Source organism: Vidua macroura, chromosome 9 (genome assembly GCF_024509145.1).
Source record: "Vidua macroura isolate BioBank_ID:100142 chromosome 9, ASM2450914v1, whole genome shotgun sequence".
Lineage (NCBI taxonomy): Eukaryota > Metazoa > Chordata > Aves > Passeriformes > Viduidae > Vidua > Vidua macroura.
Genome location: NC_071579.1, coordinates 5,682,452 through 5,700,657, shown reverse-complemented (window position 1 = coordinate 5,700,657; position 18,206 = coordinate 5,682,452). Strand labels below are relative to the sequence as shown.

General features: G+C 42.0%; 1 protein-coding gene across 4 annotated transcripts in view; it reads right to left on the bottom strand.

Annotated features, from left to right (window-relative positions):
• The window catches only part of COP1 (COP1 E3 ubiquitin ligase), a 125,424-nt gene extending 108,687 nt beyond the window's left edge, over positions 1-16,737 (bottom strand). The window contains exons 1-7 of one of the 4 annotated variants that reach the window (XM_053985190.1): positions 16,168-16,196; positions 13,830-13,998; positions 9,434-9,493; positions 7,829-7,926; positions 6,395-6,471; positions 3,854-3,973; positions 1,833-1,901 (exon numbers count right to left, since the gene is read on the bottom strand). In XM_053985190.1, coding sequence (XP_053841165.1) covers positions 1,833-1,901; positions 3,854-3,973; positions 6,395-6,471; positions 7,829-7,926; positions 9,434-9,477 — 408 coding nt within the window. In that variant the 5' untranslated portion in view covers positions 9,478-9,493; positions 13,830-13,998; positions 16,168-16,196. Of the gene's footprint in view, positions 1-1,832; positions 1,902-3,853; positions 3,974-6,394; positions 6,472-7,828; positions 7,927-9,433; positions 9,494-13,829; positions 13,999-15,114; positions 15,335-16,167 lie in introns of those variants that run through there. The other 3 variants (XM_053985188.1, XM_053985189.1, XM_053985191.1) reach the window with 3 other exon arrangements.
• Positions 16,738-18,206: the final 1,469 nt, after the last annotated feature.

Here is an 18,206-nt window from a genome sequence, read left to right as displayed (position 1 = left end):
TCCAGAAAGGGGTGCTTGCCACAAGCTCCACCAGCTACAGGGAGGACCTTGTCCCTTACCAAAAAGGAAGCATCAATTTACTCTATGTGTAAACTGACTGCCCAAGACAGATTTTGATATGTAAAACTATCCTAAGGACTGGTCTGTATTTTGCAGGCATCTACCTGCTGATTTTTATCTTTTTTTACCCTTATCAAGTGAGAGCAAAGACTGCTACAAGTCTGACAAGTCCTCATTTCACTCAAAATAAATGGCAAGGCCAGACACTAAGCTCTGGGGCAAGGACAGAACTGACAGGCCTGCACAGAAGTCTTTGGAGATGTGACAGTCTGCATTTCACACTGGAATATAAGGGGGGGGGGGACAAAATAACAGAGGAAGTCTTGGCAACAGAGGGAATACATAAGCAGGGACATGGAGGATCTGAAATAAACTATATTGTCCCAATTGCCTTCAGGATGTTCTGAAGGCTGCTTTCTGCCAAAAATTAAGTTGCAGCCAAAAATTAAGTTTCTTAAGCCTTAAAAGGAGATTTTATTATTTAAAAATTATTACTAAAGCCAAAGAGATAGAGATACAGAAGCAGATGAGATGGGAAAGGTTTCCCAGGTACTGAAACTCACAGAATCAAGGCTGAAAGAGACCTTCAAGATTATCTAGTCCAACCACCACCCCAGCACCACCACACTAACTCCTAAACCATATTCCTCAATCCATATCCAGATGCCTCTTGGACATTTGAAACTGTGACTCCACCAGCTCCCTGGGCAATTTACTCCAATACCTGACCACTCTTTCAGTGATTTTTTTTTTTTCTAGTATCTAATGTGAACCTCTTTTGGTGCAACTTGTGGCCATTTTCCCTCATCTTTTCACCTGAGACATGGCAGAAGAGCCTGACTCCCCCCACCAATACAACCTCCTGTCAAATAACCCCACTGAGCCTCCTTTCCTCCAGACTAAACAACCCCAGCTCCCTGAGCTGCCCTTGTAAGACGTTTTCCAGACCCTTCACCAGCTCTCTTGCCCTTCTTCGGACTTTCCACAACCCTTGTTGGTTTTGGCCATGGATATCTGTTGGTGGACAGACTCCAGACTTGCTTTGAAATGATTCCATAACCAGACCCTCAATCCATTCTGGACAAGGCTTCTTACATCCATACATGATTTCGAGTTTGACCTTATAGTCACACTGTTGGGTCTTCTGTTCTTCACATCTTTTCTCAGAAACCATGGACCACAAGAGAGCTCATCCTTCTACTCTTTTCATGACCATTTTTCTAGGTTTCTGGGCTATTTGTGGTATTAGGGTTTATGCACTGCATGACCTTATAAAGGAAGAGTCCCAAACCATGTGTATCTGGTTATAGAACTCTCATATTCCTTGAGACACTCATTTTAGGACAAATAAGGAAGAAGCACAGAATATTAATACTTTTATGTCACCACATTAGTCATACTATTTGATAAAGTACAGGAAAAAACTTGGTAGTGAAAATAATTTCGCTCCTTCTCAATCTTTGATTTTTTTCTGTGTTGGGAAAACAATCTTCTTTCAAGAAACTGATGTTCATTTACACCAAGGAGTCTCTGTATTCCCACATGCTTCACCAGCTTGAGATGAGAAGGCAAATGATTAAAAATTGACGCTGTCATACATAAAGAGATTAATTTTCCTTCAAACCCATGTGTCCGCTGTCTGAGATTCCCCCCAACACGCCTTGAGTAATTCTTTGCAGAAATAATGCCAGGCTAACACATCATTTCAACAGAAATGCACTGGGAGAAAGCAGCAGATAGCACCTCACCGACTGAAACACAGATCAAGTTACCTCTCGTTTGTTTCTCCTGGCAACTTTAAGGAATTCCATAAGGATCTGCAATTGGGCAGCATGGGACTCCTGTAACACAGCAAATAAGGAAGTGTAACTCTTCCATATACATCAAGAGAAACAAACACTCATTTTACACACAGAAATCCGCACAGCACAGAAACTACTTTCATTTAGAGGTTACCAAGAGAAAAACAGCTTAAGGAGGTTTTTAAAATGGTAGTTTTACTTTATCTCACAAAGTTCTGCTTAGTTCACAACAAGTTTTTATGTGAAGGCAACAGTCCTTGTAAGAGTTCTTTCTTATAAGTTGAAATGCTTTTTTCCTTGGCTACTGCACCTGAAATAGATTTTGGAATACAGGTTCCTCACAGACACTCCTTCTACCCTGGAAGATCTTAGCATCCACCTCATTATCAACATACTAAAGGATAAAGTATTTATATTAAAAAAAAACTTACATTTATGCTTATGTAAAAGTTACTGCTTAAGATTTCTCCAGAGTGAAAGACAACAATAAAGTCACTGATGAAACTAAACCAACCCTTTCTAATATTTTTTGTAACAGGTTATTTACCTCAGCCATCAGCATAGTATTTTCACCCAAATTGGCCAAGAACTAGACAGGGCAAGATAAAGAGAACCACAAGAGGAAAAAGAAAACGAAGAGCTATATAACAGCATTAATACAGCCCTAATCACATCCCAGCATTCCAAATCTTATTTTCACAACCTATCAAAATATTTATTATTAAAGGATTGTGAACATACAGTCAAAAAGAATCAAGACATAGGAACACACAAAATCCAGGAAAGGAAGAGAGGATAGGGAAAGTAAAGACATTGAATGCAAAAATATTACTTTTCTACAGTTATTTTTCTACTCCCTGTGATCTGACAATAATAAGAGTGAAGTAAAGCCAGACAAGAAAAATGCTTTAAAATTATTCTTTAAATGTCAGGTGTGGTTTCACTTTTTAGGCTTAGCATCTTTAGAATATAGTCATACTCAGAAATACTTATACACTAAGTCATATGCCTTCTTTGCTTCAGATCTGTCACAAATTATACAAAAAGGTTTACAGAGAAAAAAAGCTTTATTCTCTTTTTCTCCACCAAAACTTCACTGACCCACAATAAACATATTCACAGTCTCCATGCAATAAGGCAACATAACAGTTCTGCTGATAGCCAAGCATATTTTGGGGTTAGTTTCTTTCCATCAGAACCACAAGTTATAAATATTGATACTGTAAGAGTGCATAAGTTTACATATTCCCAGTATAACTTTTCCTCACCTGTTTTAGAGCACTGACAAAATCCACCCTCCTACTCAAAGTTCACTGGGTCAAATTCTGTAATAATCCAGTCTAAATTATAAGGTCTGGTTCTCGTAACTTGAAATGAACAGCATGGAATGGCCAAATACACAAAGAACTATCCCAAACCAGCTACATTTCAATTAAATCAAAGGAACTACTTGCTTCATATTGGCTAAATCTTCAAACCAGCTTCATAAACAAGACATCTGAACTTTTCTTTCAAGCATTAAATACTGAAAAAGCCTTCAGGAAAGGTGGTCATTCAGATTCCATTGGTTCCAGTTGAAACTAAAGGGTGTGATCCTTTTCACATGCTCCTTGTGTTTATTCTTTAACCTATATTCTGGATTTCTTCATGTTTATTACTAATAAAGATCTGACATTTACTTGTGCAACAGAAAATTACTAAACTTCTTCATGTGCTTTTCTGTGTTCTGTGAGTCATCTTCTCTTATCCTTTTCTGTTTTCCTTGCTTGTTTATACAACCCTGCCACCAACAGCATTATAAGCATGTTATGGGCATCACAGCTGAAATGTTACTTCACTACAAAGGTCAGCAAAACAGTCACCTTTTAAACACCAAAACACAAGAGAAAATACTGAAAATTCACCAACAGAATCTTGCTTCCAGGAAAAGGTATCCAAAGAAAAAAACTCCTAAATACACAGTGCTCATTTGAATAAGAGAAACTTCTTACTGCTTCCAACTGCTTCTTTTTTTGCACCAGCAGCTCCAGCATCAGGTTGACATTGGCTAAGTCAAGATTGTCTTGATCAGTTCCCAACAAATCTTGAATTATCTGCCACCTGTGGCCATTCTAAAAAGAGAACAAGAGATGTGAAAGAGATGGTGAGTGCAAGCCATCCAGGGCTACATAAGCCATCCAACAACAGCTATTAAAAGCAACACAGCAATATTTCATCTCTTCGTAAAATTGCAACCCAGTTTTCATGCATCTAGATTCCCTGTTCTGCCATGTGTGCAGGATATGGCTCCTCTGACCTACTGTGGAACTTCTTATCTTATTTGGAATATATTTGTGCTTCATGAAAGCATATTTGCTGCCGCTGCTGGGAAAAGATTATTTCACAGCAACAATTTTATCTGATTTGTGCCCCAGCTTCTGAGAACATGTTTCTTTGGAGAGAATAAAAAAACCCTCCACATTTATCCAAGCTTTGATGGATTAAATCTGAAATACTATTATGCACCAATACCTTTTAATTTTTTAAATATCAAGTAATAGGTAAAACCCTCATGCTAAACTCAAATCAAAGAGGGTAGTATCAGCTTATTTTTTCTACTGTCACCTCTCACATTACTCCTCCTAAGTGTAAGGGAAACGTGTAAGATGGGAAGAAGATGGAGCTCATCAGGTTGATCTCATTTAAACGGCTTGGAGCTATGGGGGATCCTCAAAGGACCAAAATACTACTATACAGCCCATTATTCCCTGAAGGCTCTTTTTTTCTTATCAATAAAAAAAAAAAAAAAGGTATCTAAGTACAGGAAAACCTGAATTAATAGGTTAATGCTAGCACAGCCTTACATTAAAAAGCCTCAGGAACCAACAGGAACAGCTGAAAGGTCTAAAGAACATCTAAGAAACAAAGCTGGATTAAAAAATCCTGTCCTAGAAAAGCTATGACACTAAATCAATTTATTTAAATTGGCAAGAATGAGAAATACCATCCAGTCTAAATCAGATATTTTCTCAAGGGCTGTAGCCTTTTTGTATTAAGTACATTAAGAAAAATAAAATATGCAAGATCCATATAGAATACACAACTTTTCATACAGTGCTCAACAGAACCTATGGAAACTACTCAGGCCAAAAACTCAGTTTCAATCTGGAGTAACTGAGAAAAAAACCCCGTGATTTTTAAGCAAGTGAACAGGATTTGAGACACATTTTAACAGTCTAATGCACTAGTTAATTGTACTACTGCTAAACTACTCAAATGTTCAAACATGCTTTAACATGATTTCTTAATGAGACCATGACTATTGCATTTGCTGCAATGGGTCTTGGATGACTTCCCTTAATACCAAAAGTAATACAAGGCACATTAAAGAAGGGGCACAGGAGCAACATTACTCTTTTTATAGATGTCTGTAATTTTTATTTGCTGCCAAAAGGTAATAACGTCACTGGTTTGGGCATGAAGTCATGGTAGATTGTCCAGTTATTGATAGTTATCAAAAACAGGCGCATCTACAAGCATAGCTTTCAAAGAGCAAACCCAATTTCCAAGAAGCTACTGTACATGCCTTCAGGTCAGTTTGTGTCCACTTCAAACCTTATCTGGTTTATGCATATTTTATAGTAAACATGGTATATGCATATTTTATAATGAATATAAAAACTGTGAGTAAACCAATGAATCTTTAAAGAATGCTCTTTTCAAACACTGACAGCACCAGCTTCTGCAACACAGCCTTTAAATTAATACCATTTTAATATAAGCTTTTAAAAACAGGTGTTCCATTATTTTTAATATTATTTTGCCATTTTATTTATGAATTACAAAAGACAAGGATGTCAGACATAGTAGGACAAATATTGGCTCATGTCATATATTCTTTTTGATCTTAATGCACAAGAGCATCCACAGGTGCTGTAGTGTTGTGATGCACTAAATAGGAAATTCCTACACTGTAGAGAGGTCCTGATGAACTGAGGACAGAGATCCTGCTCTGATTCTGTGACATGAAGCAAGTCTAGAAGATATCCAGGCAGTTTTATGTGGCATCTGAACCAGAATACCAGACTCCAAATGTATCTTTCTCCCTCTTGTGGTTGGTATCAGTATTCCTCCAGTCTCCCGACAGAACACAGCTTCTCACATGTGATCAGACAAGCCCGTGACGCTTCTAATCATTCACTGTTCTCATTGTAGCTGTAATTTCCAACACTCAACGAAAATTATTACACTTTAATACAAATTAATACACTTTAAACAAGTGTACTTCCATGGGCAGTTTCCCAGGTTATATGCAGTACATCAAAGGACACTTGCCTATGCTAACACAGCTTCTCTCTACACATATTGCTGGTGGGAAGAACCAGAATTAACAAGGTAGAGGGGATCTACTGCCACTGATACTGGTATTATTCCCTCTTAAAGCAAGTTAAAGCATCAGCTCAACAGTACAATCTCTTGTCACTTAAGTCATGTAATAACATATGCGGCACAGAATCATTAATGAAATATAAAGTAAAAAAGTTGGAACATACGGTGCTACTCACTGAATGGTCCAGTTTGAGTCTTTTCTCCTCAGATCTTTGCTTCTGTTTCAGAATTAATTCATTAACTAAAAAAAAAACATAAATAAGATGTCAAAGAGAAGGATTTAAACTTCACCAAATCAGTATGTAATATTCTACCTCATTATATTCACTTTAGTTACTAATTCCACAGTAAGATAGTTTTCAGTAATTAAAACAATAGAATAAGTTTCCACTTTTTTCCCTTACCATTTTATTCCTTAGTGGTTTTATGTAACATATAAAAAGATTTTTTAAAAAATCATCAATACAAAGCCTACACATTCTCCAGATTGATTCAGTTCTTTTTCCTAAACACCCATGGCTCCTTGAGAAAGTTTTTCAACTCCAAGGTAAAAGCATATCACAGAAGAGCACAAGGGAGATAAATCAAGTAATGTTCTATTATAGGCCAAAAAAATAAGCATAGCTGAATAGAACAACTTTTTCCTTGAATCATCATGTGCATTTCTAAAGATGTATTTTTGCTATAATTTAATTTTATGCCAATCTGGAGAATGCAAAGAGAAAGATAATATCAACCCTTTGCACACATATACACACAAGCTCTTTCCCCTCCAACACATACCTCAAATTCCCAGACACAGAAGTGTGAAAACACTCTTTGGCCCACCATGTACTCCAAGACCTGCCTCAGCACTATCTCCAGCACAACATGTTTAGGTCTAAATCAGGATACCCATTTCTGAACCACTCCTTGGCTACTGTAGCTTTTCAGACATTTATTATTAAATCAGTATCTCAGCACATGAAATCAACATTTGCTCTAATTTGCTATTTCACACTGCAATGTGTTTCCTTTAACTACATTTTAACTTAACTACATACATAATTCCACAAAATTAAGTTTTAAACTTTATTTTCACCTAGCAACATGTACTCCCTCTTTAAGAGGCAATTAGGATTGCATGTAGGTATATGTATGAATATTTTCTCTGTATCTAATTTTACACCTACATCCATCATGTGGGCCTCACTACTGCAGCCAAAATAGCACAGTATCTAATACAGCCTCCACACTTTCAGAGTCCAAGCTTTGTAAACAGGGCAAGTTCTTCATTATTAGGCAGACAAGAGTGCAAGAAAATAAAAGTAAAGAGATTCACATCCCTAGCCATAAGAAAAACAGCTTTGCTTTTCTTAGTATGGAAACAGCAGCAAGTTAATCTCACTACTGTCACTAAGCACATAGGACTGCTGGAGGCAGCACAGTATTAACAATTTATAGTACTAACCTTTTTTACATAAAAATGACAACCAAGGGGCTGCTATTTGGATTTTATTTTCAACATCCAGAAGACTGTCATTTACAGGACAAATTTACAAGTGCCTGCCTTCCTTAATAACTAAGAGGTTTCTCATGCAAACAAGCCTAAAGCTCACCTAAGAAGTTGGGATAAAGATGATCTATGTTGTCCACAACATAGTTGCATTTGGGACATCTGTTATTGTCCTCCAGGCTCTGGTGAATACATTTATAGCTGTTCAAGAACAAAAAACAAGAAACAAAACAAGTGAGCCCACACGAAGGAACAAAACATAAGCACAAGGTAAATAATAGCAGCCTTAGGCAAGGTTCACTGTTTGTGTTGCCAGCTAAAAGCTGTGCTGCCAAGAACCTACAGTGGAGTCAAAATGTTCCAGTGTTTGAACTCAGAGTGTGCTACAGCAGAAAGCAAAATTTGCAAGGATTGTAATTTGCAAGGATTACAAAGTTTAGTCAAGTACTTCACTCTTATTTCCCTAAGGATTACTGCAATGTGGATACTCCAGCCACAATAGCATTATCAAATTCATGCTCCCCACCACTTCCACAGGCAGAGGAGGTAACAAACAGATTGAGTTACTCAGAAGCGACTCTTCTAGATTAGCTGAATACTTAGCAATCAACATTAAAAGCATTTTAGGTAATTGAGCAGAGGAAACACCTTCACCAACTTCTCGTATTTCCCTCCACATCTGCTTTTCTCACTATCAGTGACTTCGGAGGTGCTCACTCTTGAATTGAGGGACAGAGGAATGAGAAGATGTACTTTAGCATCAGGTTTAAGCATCTCACTAAGAACCTGCTTGATATCAGCTCCTGATAGAGACACCAGATAGTAATGTTGCTCCACTCCTCCTAAATAAAGGTATTTCAGTGCTTCTCATCTTGGACCTCTAAAAAGTTACAAGTCACAGCAATAGAGTGTTACCACAGAGGGCACAAAATTCACTGTTATCTTACCTGTTGCAAATCAAAACTCTTCTGAGAGTTACCTGAATCTGCAGCTTGAGAAAGTACTTTATACTACTATAATATTACTTCTTACAAGGTTTATTTCTAATCAGCAGATGCCATAGGAGTATAACATAGACAGGACACTATAGGACATCATGGTTCAACATTTATACCAATCCCCAGAGAGAGGAGAAGTAGCAAGTGGTTCCAGAAATGCCCCTAGAGGGTTCTTGCACTTCTCCATGAAACATTTGCTCTTCATGACAGCCAGAGATAACACACTGAAAAGTAAGTGGGGCCAGGCCAATTCAATACAACAGGAAAGCCTGAAGCATATCCTCTCTTACAAGGTTTAAAATAATTGCAATATACAATGTACAAGCCACTTCAAACTGTGCACAGTCTTGCACAAAGGCAAGGAGGAGCTGCCAACATTGCTCTCAACACCTCTGTACAGGTGATGCCAATAAAGGTAAATTAACTGTTCTGACTCTGGATAGTGGGTGTTACCAGCAGTTTATGAACATTCTGTTTCTTTACAGAGGAAATATGGTGGCACAGCACTATTTGTTAAAGATACTTGGATTTTTTTCTTTTTAATCTAACAGGTACCCGTTTTTTAAAAATTTATTTTTACCTCCTCCTTCAGTGTAGGGACAGAAGACAGAAAAGAAACAAGCTCAGAATGAAAGAGAATGACAGCAACACCTGTCTGCACATGCTGTAAGGGATGGACATTTTAAGCAATACAAGAAACCAAATATTACCAGAAGCTGTGTCCACATTTTGTCATGTAGGCTTCCTCAATCATATCAAAACAGATGGGACTGAAAACAAAGCAAAACAAAAATCAGAAAGATGTCTTTTTTATGTTAAAATACGAAGAAAAGTATTATTAACTCAAAGCAACCATCTAATTATGCATAGGTAATAATCTCCTATATGTAAAATGAAAGGACATACTGGTGGCAACAGCAACCAAGCAGTATAAAGATCAAAAGGGCAATCCACAGGTCTTTGAACTCTAAATGATACTGCAGTTTGCTACAATTAGAAACCAGTAAGTGTTCACCCTTAAGCTTTTAACACCTGCACACAACACAAACCAAGCCACAGAATCTTCAACAAGCAAGGCTGCAGAAGAGTCTTCTAACTATCTGTACTAGGGTTCAAACAAAATGTAAAAAACCCTGATTTTTTTACATGAATAGACAATGTATTTATAAATTATACCAGAACTAGTCTCTCCTTTTTTTTCAGACACTAGCTATCTATAATTTTTAAAGAGGCAGAGAAGATCAGAAATAGCAATGATGCCATGAGAACAAGGACTAATAAATGGGTGGAGAAGGCACAAACGAGGGGGTGTGCCTGCAGGAGAGCAGGATGAAACCAACAGGCAGCAGGTGATACCAAGCCAAAGATGGGAAAGGTAGAATAACTAGTTAGCGACCAGAGCACTGCCAACTCCCTGCAAGGGATTGCCAAGAACCAAGCAGGGACCTGAAGAGAAGGATGTGCAAGCAAGCAGTGCTCCACAGGAACCTGAGCACAACGAGAGACAGGAATCCAGTGAGATGGGCAGTGGAAGAAGCCTGGCTCCTCTGTCTGTGACATGTTCGAAAGGAAAATGAAACACAAATGAAAGAAGAGGAAAGCTGCATCCATCGTACTTCCAGTGACTCCTGTGGCGGCTGTCCCTGAAAACTGGTGGGATCTGCTGTCACATACATACTCATATCCAGGTCTTGGCCAGCTATCCAGCAGGATGGTATGGACAGCAACATCACAATTCTGCCTATAACACATGGATCAGCTGTGTAACAACCTTCAGCTTGTTTTCAATGCCTTACAGAGATCCAAACGCTCCTCTCACTCCCTCAAGTCCACACCAATCTCAGTTCTGAGAGGCTTTCACCAGCACTTGTTTTCTTCAGAAACAGCCTCCTCCCACCTTCTGCCAACAAGACAGTTCTCACCGAACGAGCTGTTAATAAACTCTTAACAACTTCTGTAAAGCAGGAAATTTTTTTGCATTCAAAACCCAGATGAAACTGAAAAAAGCAATGCTTGTCTGAGCAGGGGAGGGGAGCTTATCCACAGAAGGCATTCCCCCATTCTGTAGTCTATTTTAGAATATACTAACATATACTCTATATACGTATAGTTGTTAACCCGTTAGAAAACAAATCTTAACAAAAACAGGACAGAGGAAGCAACTCTTAAATACTTTTTAAGTACATAGAGGCAAAGCTGTGGCCCCTGCTAAAGCAAGCCCCTGCTCTGAATCACCATAGTAGAAAACACAGCTGTCATGAAAGTTTTGTCCAGCCTAACATACAAGCCAGGTTATCCTAAATATTCCACCAAATCACCTGTACAAACACAACGTAAAGGCAAACGAATCAAACCAGAATGCTACTCTCTGAACCAACTGAGCTATCTCAAACGAGGCCTCAAGAATAATTAACATACATCTGTCCCTCTTCCACCCTGACAGACCTTTTTCTACACTTGTCTTGAGTAGCACCAACTTCAGGAGTCCAAGTCACCTTTTTCAAGTTATTTAGTTTCAAGGCACTGCTTAGTCAGAATAAATCACAAGCAAACTCAGCCAGCACGGGCTGATTATTAGCAGGAGAATAAGGCATCTCTGAATTCTGTTAGCCGGACTTTAAAAGAGGAAGTCAAAGACTTAGGGTTAGATGAGTATCTGAGGGTAGTTTCTCCCCACTGGCACTGGTGATGAACGGTTTAACTTCTTCACCTTCTTCTATTCACACTGTATAACTGAGGTATATACTCTGTCATGCTAGAAACTGCTATTCCCCACAGAACAGAGCCAGAGGTGATGCCCTAATGCCCTGCAGCAATCAACAAGGCTGTAATGCTCCTCTGTCTGCAGGAGAAGATCACAAATTAGAGCTAAAATAGGAAGATTACTTCCTAACATGCCAGTCACACGAGATCACTGTTCCCACACTACTCCTTCATACCAGTTTGACTGGAGAAGTGACAAAGCCAAAACAGTTGAGAAAAAACAAAGCAAACAAATAGAGCTATTCAGTACCAGGGACATCATTAAAGGTACTGAAGTTTCCATTAAGAACTGTTTCCCCTGAAATGCTCCCTGATTTACAAGTGGAAACAAGACTGATATATTTTAATACATACTGAAGCCAAGCTGACTGCAACACGTAGAAGTTGCTACGCAACAGTCGTCTGAAACTAATCTAACACCAAGGGAAAGTTAAGAAAGAAGTGGAGCGATGGGGACTTGCGACATATTACAGTTTGTAGCATACACTGAAACAGAGAAGCAGAAGTATGGTGAAATCAAGGCTTCTGTCCATGAGGTAGCTTATTCTCTACTTGTCTTAAGCAGCAGAGTCAGGTTAAAAGGATGCAAATAACTTCAGCAAGTAAAAAATGTCACTGATCTCTGGGAAATAAGGCATCACTATTATCTAATAAACACTGTTTTTTAATCCAGCACTGCAAAGGTTTACCATTCTTTCTCTGCAGGGCAGACCTCAAACATTTTAAACACCTACTTTAATCAAGTTCATGGCTCTAAGTTTTACCAGTTGTTTTCCAGGCACCTCTCAAGAGTACTAATGTCACCCTACTGCTACACCAACACCTGGCTGAAGTGATCACTACGATATTTAAACACACTTCAACAGCAAACAAGATTTATTATAGTGCCTGCCTTCTATTCAGCTCCTCTCTGGTCTAATCAGAGACCAGGACTTGCTCCAGGCTCTTGCTTCCCATGGAAGGTGGCCAGGTTAAAGATCACTATGAAGCTCTAATATAACAACAGGTAGTAAGACTCCTTGTACATGGTATGCAAACAGCCTGCTGTGTTTTTAGTTTGTGACTTCAAGGGCAAATTTGCAATATTCCTTACTAAAATTACTTTCCAGACCACAAAAATGGAACAACTACACTCAGCCCATGCCTGGATTAACAGGTAACCAGCTGAGGAAAGAACTGGTTTTAAAAACCCATGAACCTGCAAGTCAGGTGGCATACAGCCCTTCTCACAGCTAAGCTGTGGTACTGGGTGCTGATCTCCAGATCAGCATGCAACAGCCCCTCTTCCATACATGATTTGTGCCAGAGCTCAGAAACAAGGACTGGTGTGAAGCAGCCACTGAAGAGACAGGTAAGATCCAGCCCATTCAGGGAGCCAAGCAGATAGTAACTGGTTTTAAAGAGGTTTAGTCAACCACTAGTTGGGAGAGCTAATACAAGGCCCGGGAAAAATAAGCAATTACATTGCTGGGGAGCAGAAAATAATCTGATTAGAGAAGTCTGTTTCAGACATTCTCCAGGCAAGTGGAAAGACACCTGGCTACAGAAGCAGTACAAAAATACCTTTATATTCTGCAGCCTGCACTAAAAGAAACAAAGTTTTCCTTTTTATAATAAAGTTGTCCACTAAGTCAGACCTATCTGCAGTCCTGACTGGAGTTACACATTTTCAGGCAGAAGGTGACATACACCACAAACAGGACACACTTGCAAACTCCTGAGCATACACTTGCTAAACATTTCACAAGCCAAAGCAGCAACACAAGACAATGTTTACCCTAGAGCGTCTGCCTCACTTGAGACAGTGCTTTCAGAAGACAAGCAGGGAGGTCACACATATTAATATTACTGAGGGAATTTGCACTTGCTCCTTGATGTTCCAAACTCACCCAAACTTCTTTACTCTTTCCCACCTTCCACCTGGAACAGGCATAACCTACCACTGAGTTTACAGCTGTGGCTAACAGCAACTTACAGTTCATGTTCAGAAAAATTATCAAGTGCTCTCTGCATCTGGCAGCATCTTGAGTTATCCTTACAGAGGCAAAAAGGGTATGGGGGAAGACTTCTGTTTCTCACATTGAGATATGTAAAGCTTGTTTAAATCAATTATTTAAACTAACACACACCTGCCTTCTTGGACATTGCTCAAAACTGCAGAGCTGCCCAGTTTGGTTTATTTCTACATAACTGTATTGCTAACTCAAATTAAAAAAAAGGCAGATACTGTTATTTGATGCTAGAACAATAATAAGTAAGAACAAGCCCTTTAGCCCACAGAAATACAGAGCAGTGAAAAACCCAAGTTAACTATAACCATTGTCTGCTCATAAAGCTTCTGACCTGCACTTCAGTATGCTCAATGTGGCTCTTGTAAATACTAAGAAGAGACATTTTGCCCTGAGTACTACTGGGCTGATTTCTTTCCTCTCACTTGTTCAGTCAGTAGTGCTTCTCAATGAGGAGAAAACAGCTAATTACAGGCTCTCCTTGAAGCATGCACAGTACTTACCTGCAGAAAAAAAAAAAAAAAGCAAGAACCTCAGTTTTCTGAACCACCTAAAACTACATCAAGTGTACAAATTTGTTATGGTGTAATTTCCTTTCCAAACCCCTCATTTCTACAACAGACAACAAAATAGGACATGAGAGCTGACTGGAAAGAGCAGGGAGCCATGCTGGCAGAGCTCTACTGTCACAGTGTAAGAGCAGAGGGAACAGAGGAGAATGGGCACTTGTTATTGTGTTCATATCCAACGACCAGAAAACCTGTGAGAAACCAAGCTCACACCAGGAGCTCTTAAATCCACCGAACATGGCCTAGAACCAGAGCAGGGCATCAGCTGATGACAGCAGTCCTCTCATCCCTATTCTGCTACTGGCAAACTACTAACTACAGTAATAAGCAGTAATTTTTGACTATTACTTATTCCTAACAAGAATTACTTACTGTTTTTTCTGCTACTAACTTCTTAGCAGCTCCAGGTTTTCACTTCAGTAGCAAAGGTGTTTCCTATCAACTCTGCTAAACACTTTACAAGCTGTAAAGTTAAGTCTACAGGGTTTTGAGACAATACCTGTCCTATGGGAGATGCCTCACATCCAATCTTCACCTGTATATCAGAGCTTACGTTAGAGCTATCAAAATCATCTTGGGAGCAGTGGCCCACTTATAATCTTCTTTTTTTTACTATTGCCTTTCCATACATGACTTTGCTACAACTTGATCTTTTTCCCACTACCTCTTCCCTGTTTGCCTTTCTCAGATGCAAACACCTAACTTTACTTCCTGTTCTCACATTTTAGCACATCCAGCCAGCTACAAAAAATCAAACCTACTTCTTGTGTTGGGACGTTTGAAACCCACCAGCAACAGGTTTTCTTCAAAACTACAAATTACCAACAGTTCTCAAACCATGGGCCTCAGTTTGCCAATTATGTTGAAAAGTGATTTCCAGCTATGAGCTACAGTTGGATGGCTGGATGCTAGAAAACAACAGCTGTAAAATCTTTAGACCATCACAGAAGAAGTTCCCTACTAATCTGGTTTTAGGTGCCTGCCTGATACAAAACTTGTTGCTGTTTCAAACTAGACAACCTTTCCCAGCAAGTGGGCAAACCAAGCCACCTTTGCTGGAGCTATCAACCATCATGAGGCTTCTTGGAGTCCCTTCCAGAGGGGCACTTAATCCTTTGATGAATCCTCTTGCAAAGATGAGAGGGCTCCAGACCACTCGAGGTCACATTGTCCAGGAAAACAAGGCAGTTGCTGTGTTGTCAGAACGCTGTGAGGAAACATCTCGTGCTGCAGGGCCTTTCCAACAACTTGGGTGCACTCAAGGAAGAACCTGCCAGGAATAACCTGATTTTGCTTAAAAATAGAGAGGGTGGAGGCAATGTTGCTATATCGGGCCAAAACCAGAAAAAATCAGTTAGGCTCAAAAAGACCTCTGAGATCATCAAGTCCAACCAACCTATGACCCCACACCACCATGTCAACTAATGGTATCAACTAACTGAGTGCTATGTCCAGTTGTTGTCTGAATAGCTCCAGGGATGGTGACTCCACCACATCCCTGGGCAGCCCATTTCAATATATAATCAACCCTTTTAGGAAAGAATTCTTCCTAACATCCAATCTAAACCTCCCCTGGCACAGCATAAGACTGTGTCCATTTGTCCTGTTGCTAGCTATCAGAGTGGAGAATCTGATCCCCACCTGGCTGTAATATCTTGTCACGGAGCTCTAGAAAGTGATAAAGTCCCCCCGCAGAGTCACTCCTCCTCCCTAGGCTACCCATCTCCCCTCCCAGCTGGTCCTGGTGCTTCAGCCCCTTCCCCAGCCCCGCTGCCCTCTTCTGGACCCGCTCTAAGAGCTCCACGTCCTTCCTGAATTGAGAGGCCCAGAACTGGACACAGGACTGGAGGTGTGGCCTCACCAGAGCCCAGCACAGAGGGACAATCACTTCCCTACTCCTGCTGGCCACACTATTTCTGATAGAGGCACAAAAGAGGGAAAACCCCTAAGCCACAATCCCCGGAGGGCAGCAGCCGTTCCAGCGCCAGGAGGGGCTGCCGGCTGCTCCCTCCTCCTGCCGCTATTCCACACTCCCCAGGCTTCCCGACGGCATGGCGGCGCCCGGGCTTCCCCCACCGATATATCGCGACATATCGCGCTCACCACACGAAGTCGTTGCTCTTGTCCTCGTAGGAGTTAATGAGCCCGTTGCAGAGCGGGGTGAGCAGCGGCCTCTTCCTGCCGCCGCCCCCCGGCGCCGCGGAGGAGCCGCCGGGCCGCGCCGCCCCCGCCGCCAGCCGGGCCAGCCCCGCGCCCGACCCCGACACGGCGGCCGCCACCAGCACGGGCCGCGCCGCCGCGCCGCCCGAGGAGGACGAGCCGGGGGCCATGGACGTCGAAGAGGAGGAGGAGGAGGAAGAGGAGGAAGAGGAGGAAGAGGAGGCCGGTGTGGCGGCGGCCGGCACGGCGGGGTGCGGCGGGCGGCTGCCCGACATGCCGAGGCCGGGCCGGGCCGGGCGGAGCGGCCTCAGCGCATCCCCGTGCGCGCGGGGGAAAAAATAAAGTTCCTTCAAAGAAAGAAAAAAGGGAGGAGAAAAAAAATGAAAAATGAAAAAAATCCTACAATTAAAAGAAAAGAAAAAAAAAAACCAAACCAAAACGGCGGCCCCGGCGCGGCGCTTGTTCAAGCTTTATTGACAGGCGGACAGCACGGCCGCGCGTGCGCGGGGCGGGGCCGCGCCCCTGAGGGGCGGGGCGGGGCGGAGCCGGGCCGCTCTCCCCTCACGGAGCGGCAGCAGCCGGGGCTGCTGGGGGTTGGGGTTTTCCTCCCGCAGCCGCCGGCTCGGAGCGTGGGCCAGGAGCTTCCAGCTGCGCCTGAAGCTGCTCCCCCTGACACCACATCTAGTGGTGCACAATCTTGAGGCACAAGTCTGTTGAGGAGCGGCTGAGGGAGCTGGGGGGGGCTCAGCTTGGAGGAAAGGAGGTTTCAGGGGAGCCTTCTCGTTCCCTGTGACCACCTGACAAGAGGTTGTGGCCTGGTGAGGGTGGGAATCTACTCCTAGGCAAGCAGCGATAGGTTGGAAATAGTCTAAGCTGTGCCGGGGGAGGTTCAGGCTGGACATCAGGAGGAATTCTTTCACACTAAAGGGTGATTATGTATTGGAATGGGCTGCCCAGGGAGGCGGTGGAGTCAGTGTCCTTGGAGGTGTTTAAGGAAAGACTGCACGTGGTACTCGGTGCCATGGTCTGGTTGACAAGGTGGTGTTGGGTCACAGGTTGAGATCGATGACCTCACGGATCTTTTCCAACCTAATTGAGTCTGTGATCTCCCTCAGAGCACTGAGGGGAAGGCAGCCAGACCTCAGAGGGAAATGTGCCAGGGTGTCACTCAGAGACCCTCCCTGGGCCCCCGGCACCACAAAGAGATGCTGTGAAGGGCAGGGCTGATCTGTCTCTCACAGGATGTTCTTCACCTTAGATACGTACCCCAAAAGGCAGCTGTAAGCATGCTGAGCTTTAGCCCATGCCATCCAGCCCCACAAAAAGAAATGGATCCATCGACTGAGGCCAATTGTGTGAGGTTGAATCCGTGCCCAGTCTGCACTTGGGTCACAAGAACCCTAGGCAGTGCAACAGACTGGAGGAGGAGTGCCAAGTGGAGGAGGACCTGAGGGTGGTGGTCAACAGCAGCCTCACCTCAACTGCTCTGTCCAGTTCTGGGCCTCTCACTGCAATAAAGACTTTGAGGGGCTGGAGTGGCTCTAGAGAAGGGCAACAGGGCTGGGAAAGGGGCTGGAGAGCAAGTCCTCTGAGGAGCAGCTGAGGGAGCTGTGGGGGCTCATGCTGAAGAAAAGGAGGCTCAGGGGGGACTTTATCAAACTCCCTGATAGGAGAGTGTAGCCAGGTGGGGATCAGGCTCTGCTCTCAGGTAACAAGTGACAGGAGAAGAGGAAAATTACCTCAACCTGGTTGGAGGAGGTTCAGGTTGGACATCAGGAAGAATTTCTTAATGAAAAAGGTTGTTAAGCATTAGAACAGGCTGTCCAGGGAGGTAGTGAAGTCCCCATCCCTGGAGCTGTTCATGAAATGATTGGACATGGGATTTAGTGCTCTAGTCTGGGTAACAAGGTGGTGATCTGTCACAGGTTGGACTAGATGATCTTGGTGGAGGTATTTTCCAACCTAAATGATTCTCTGATTCT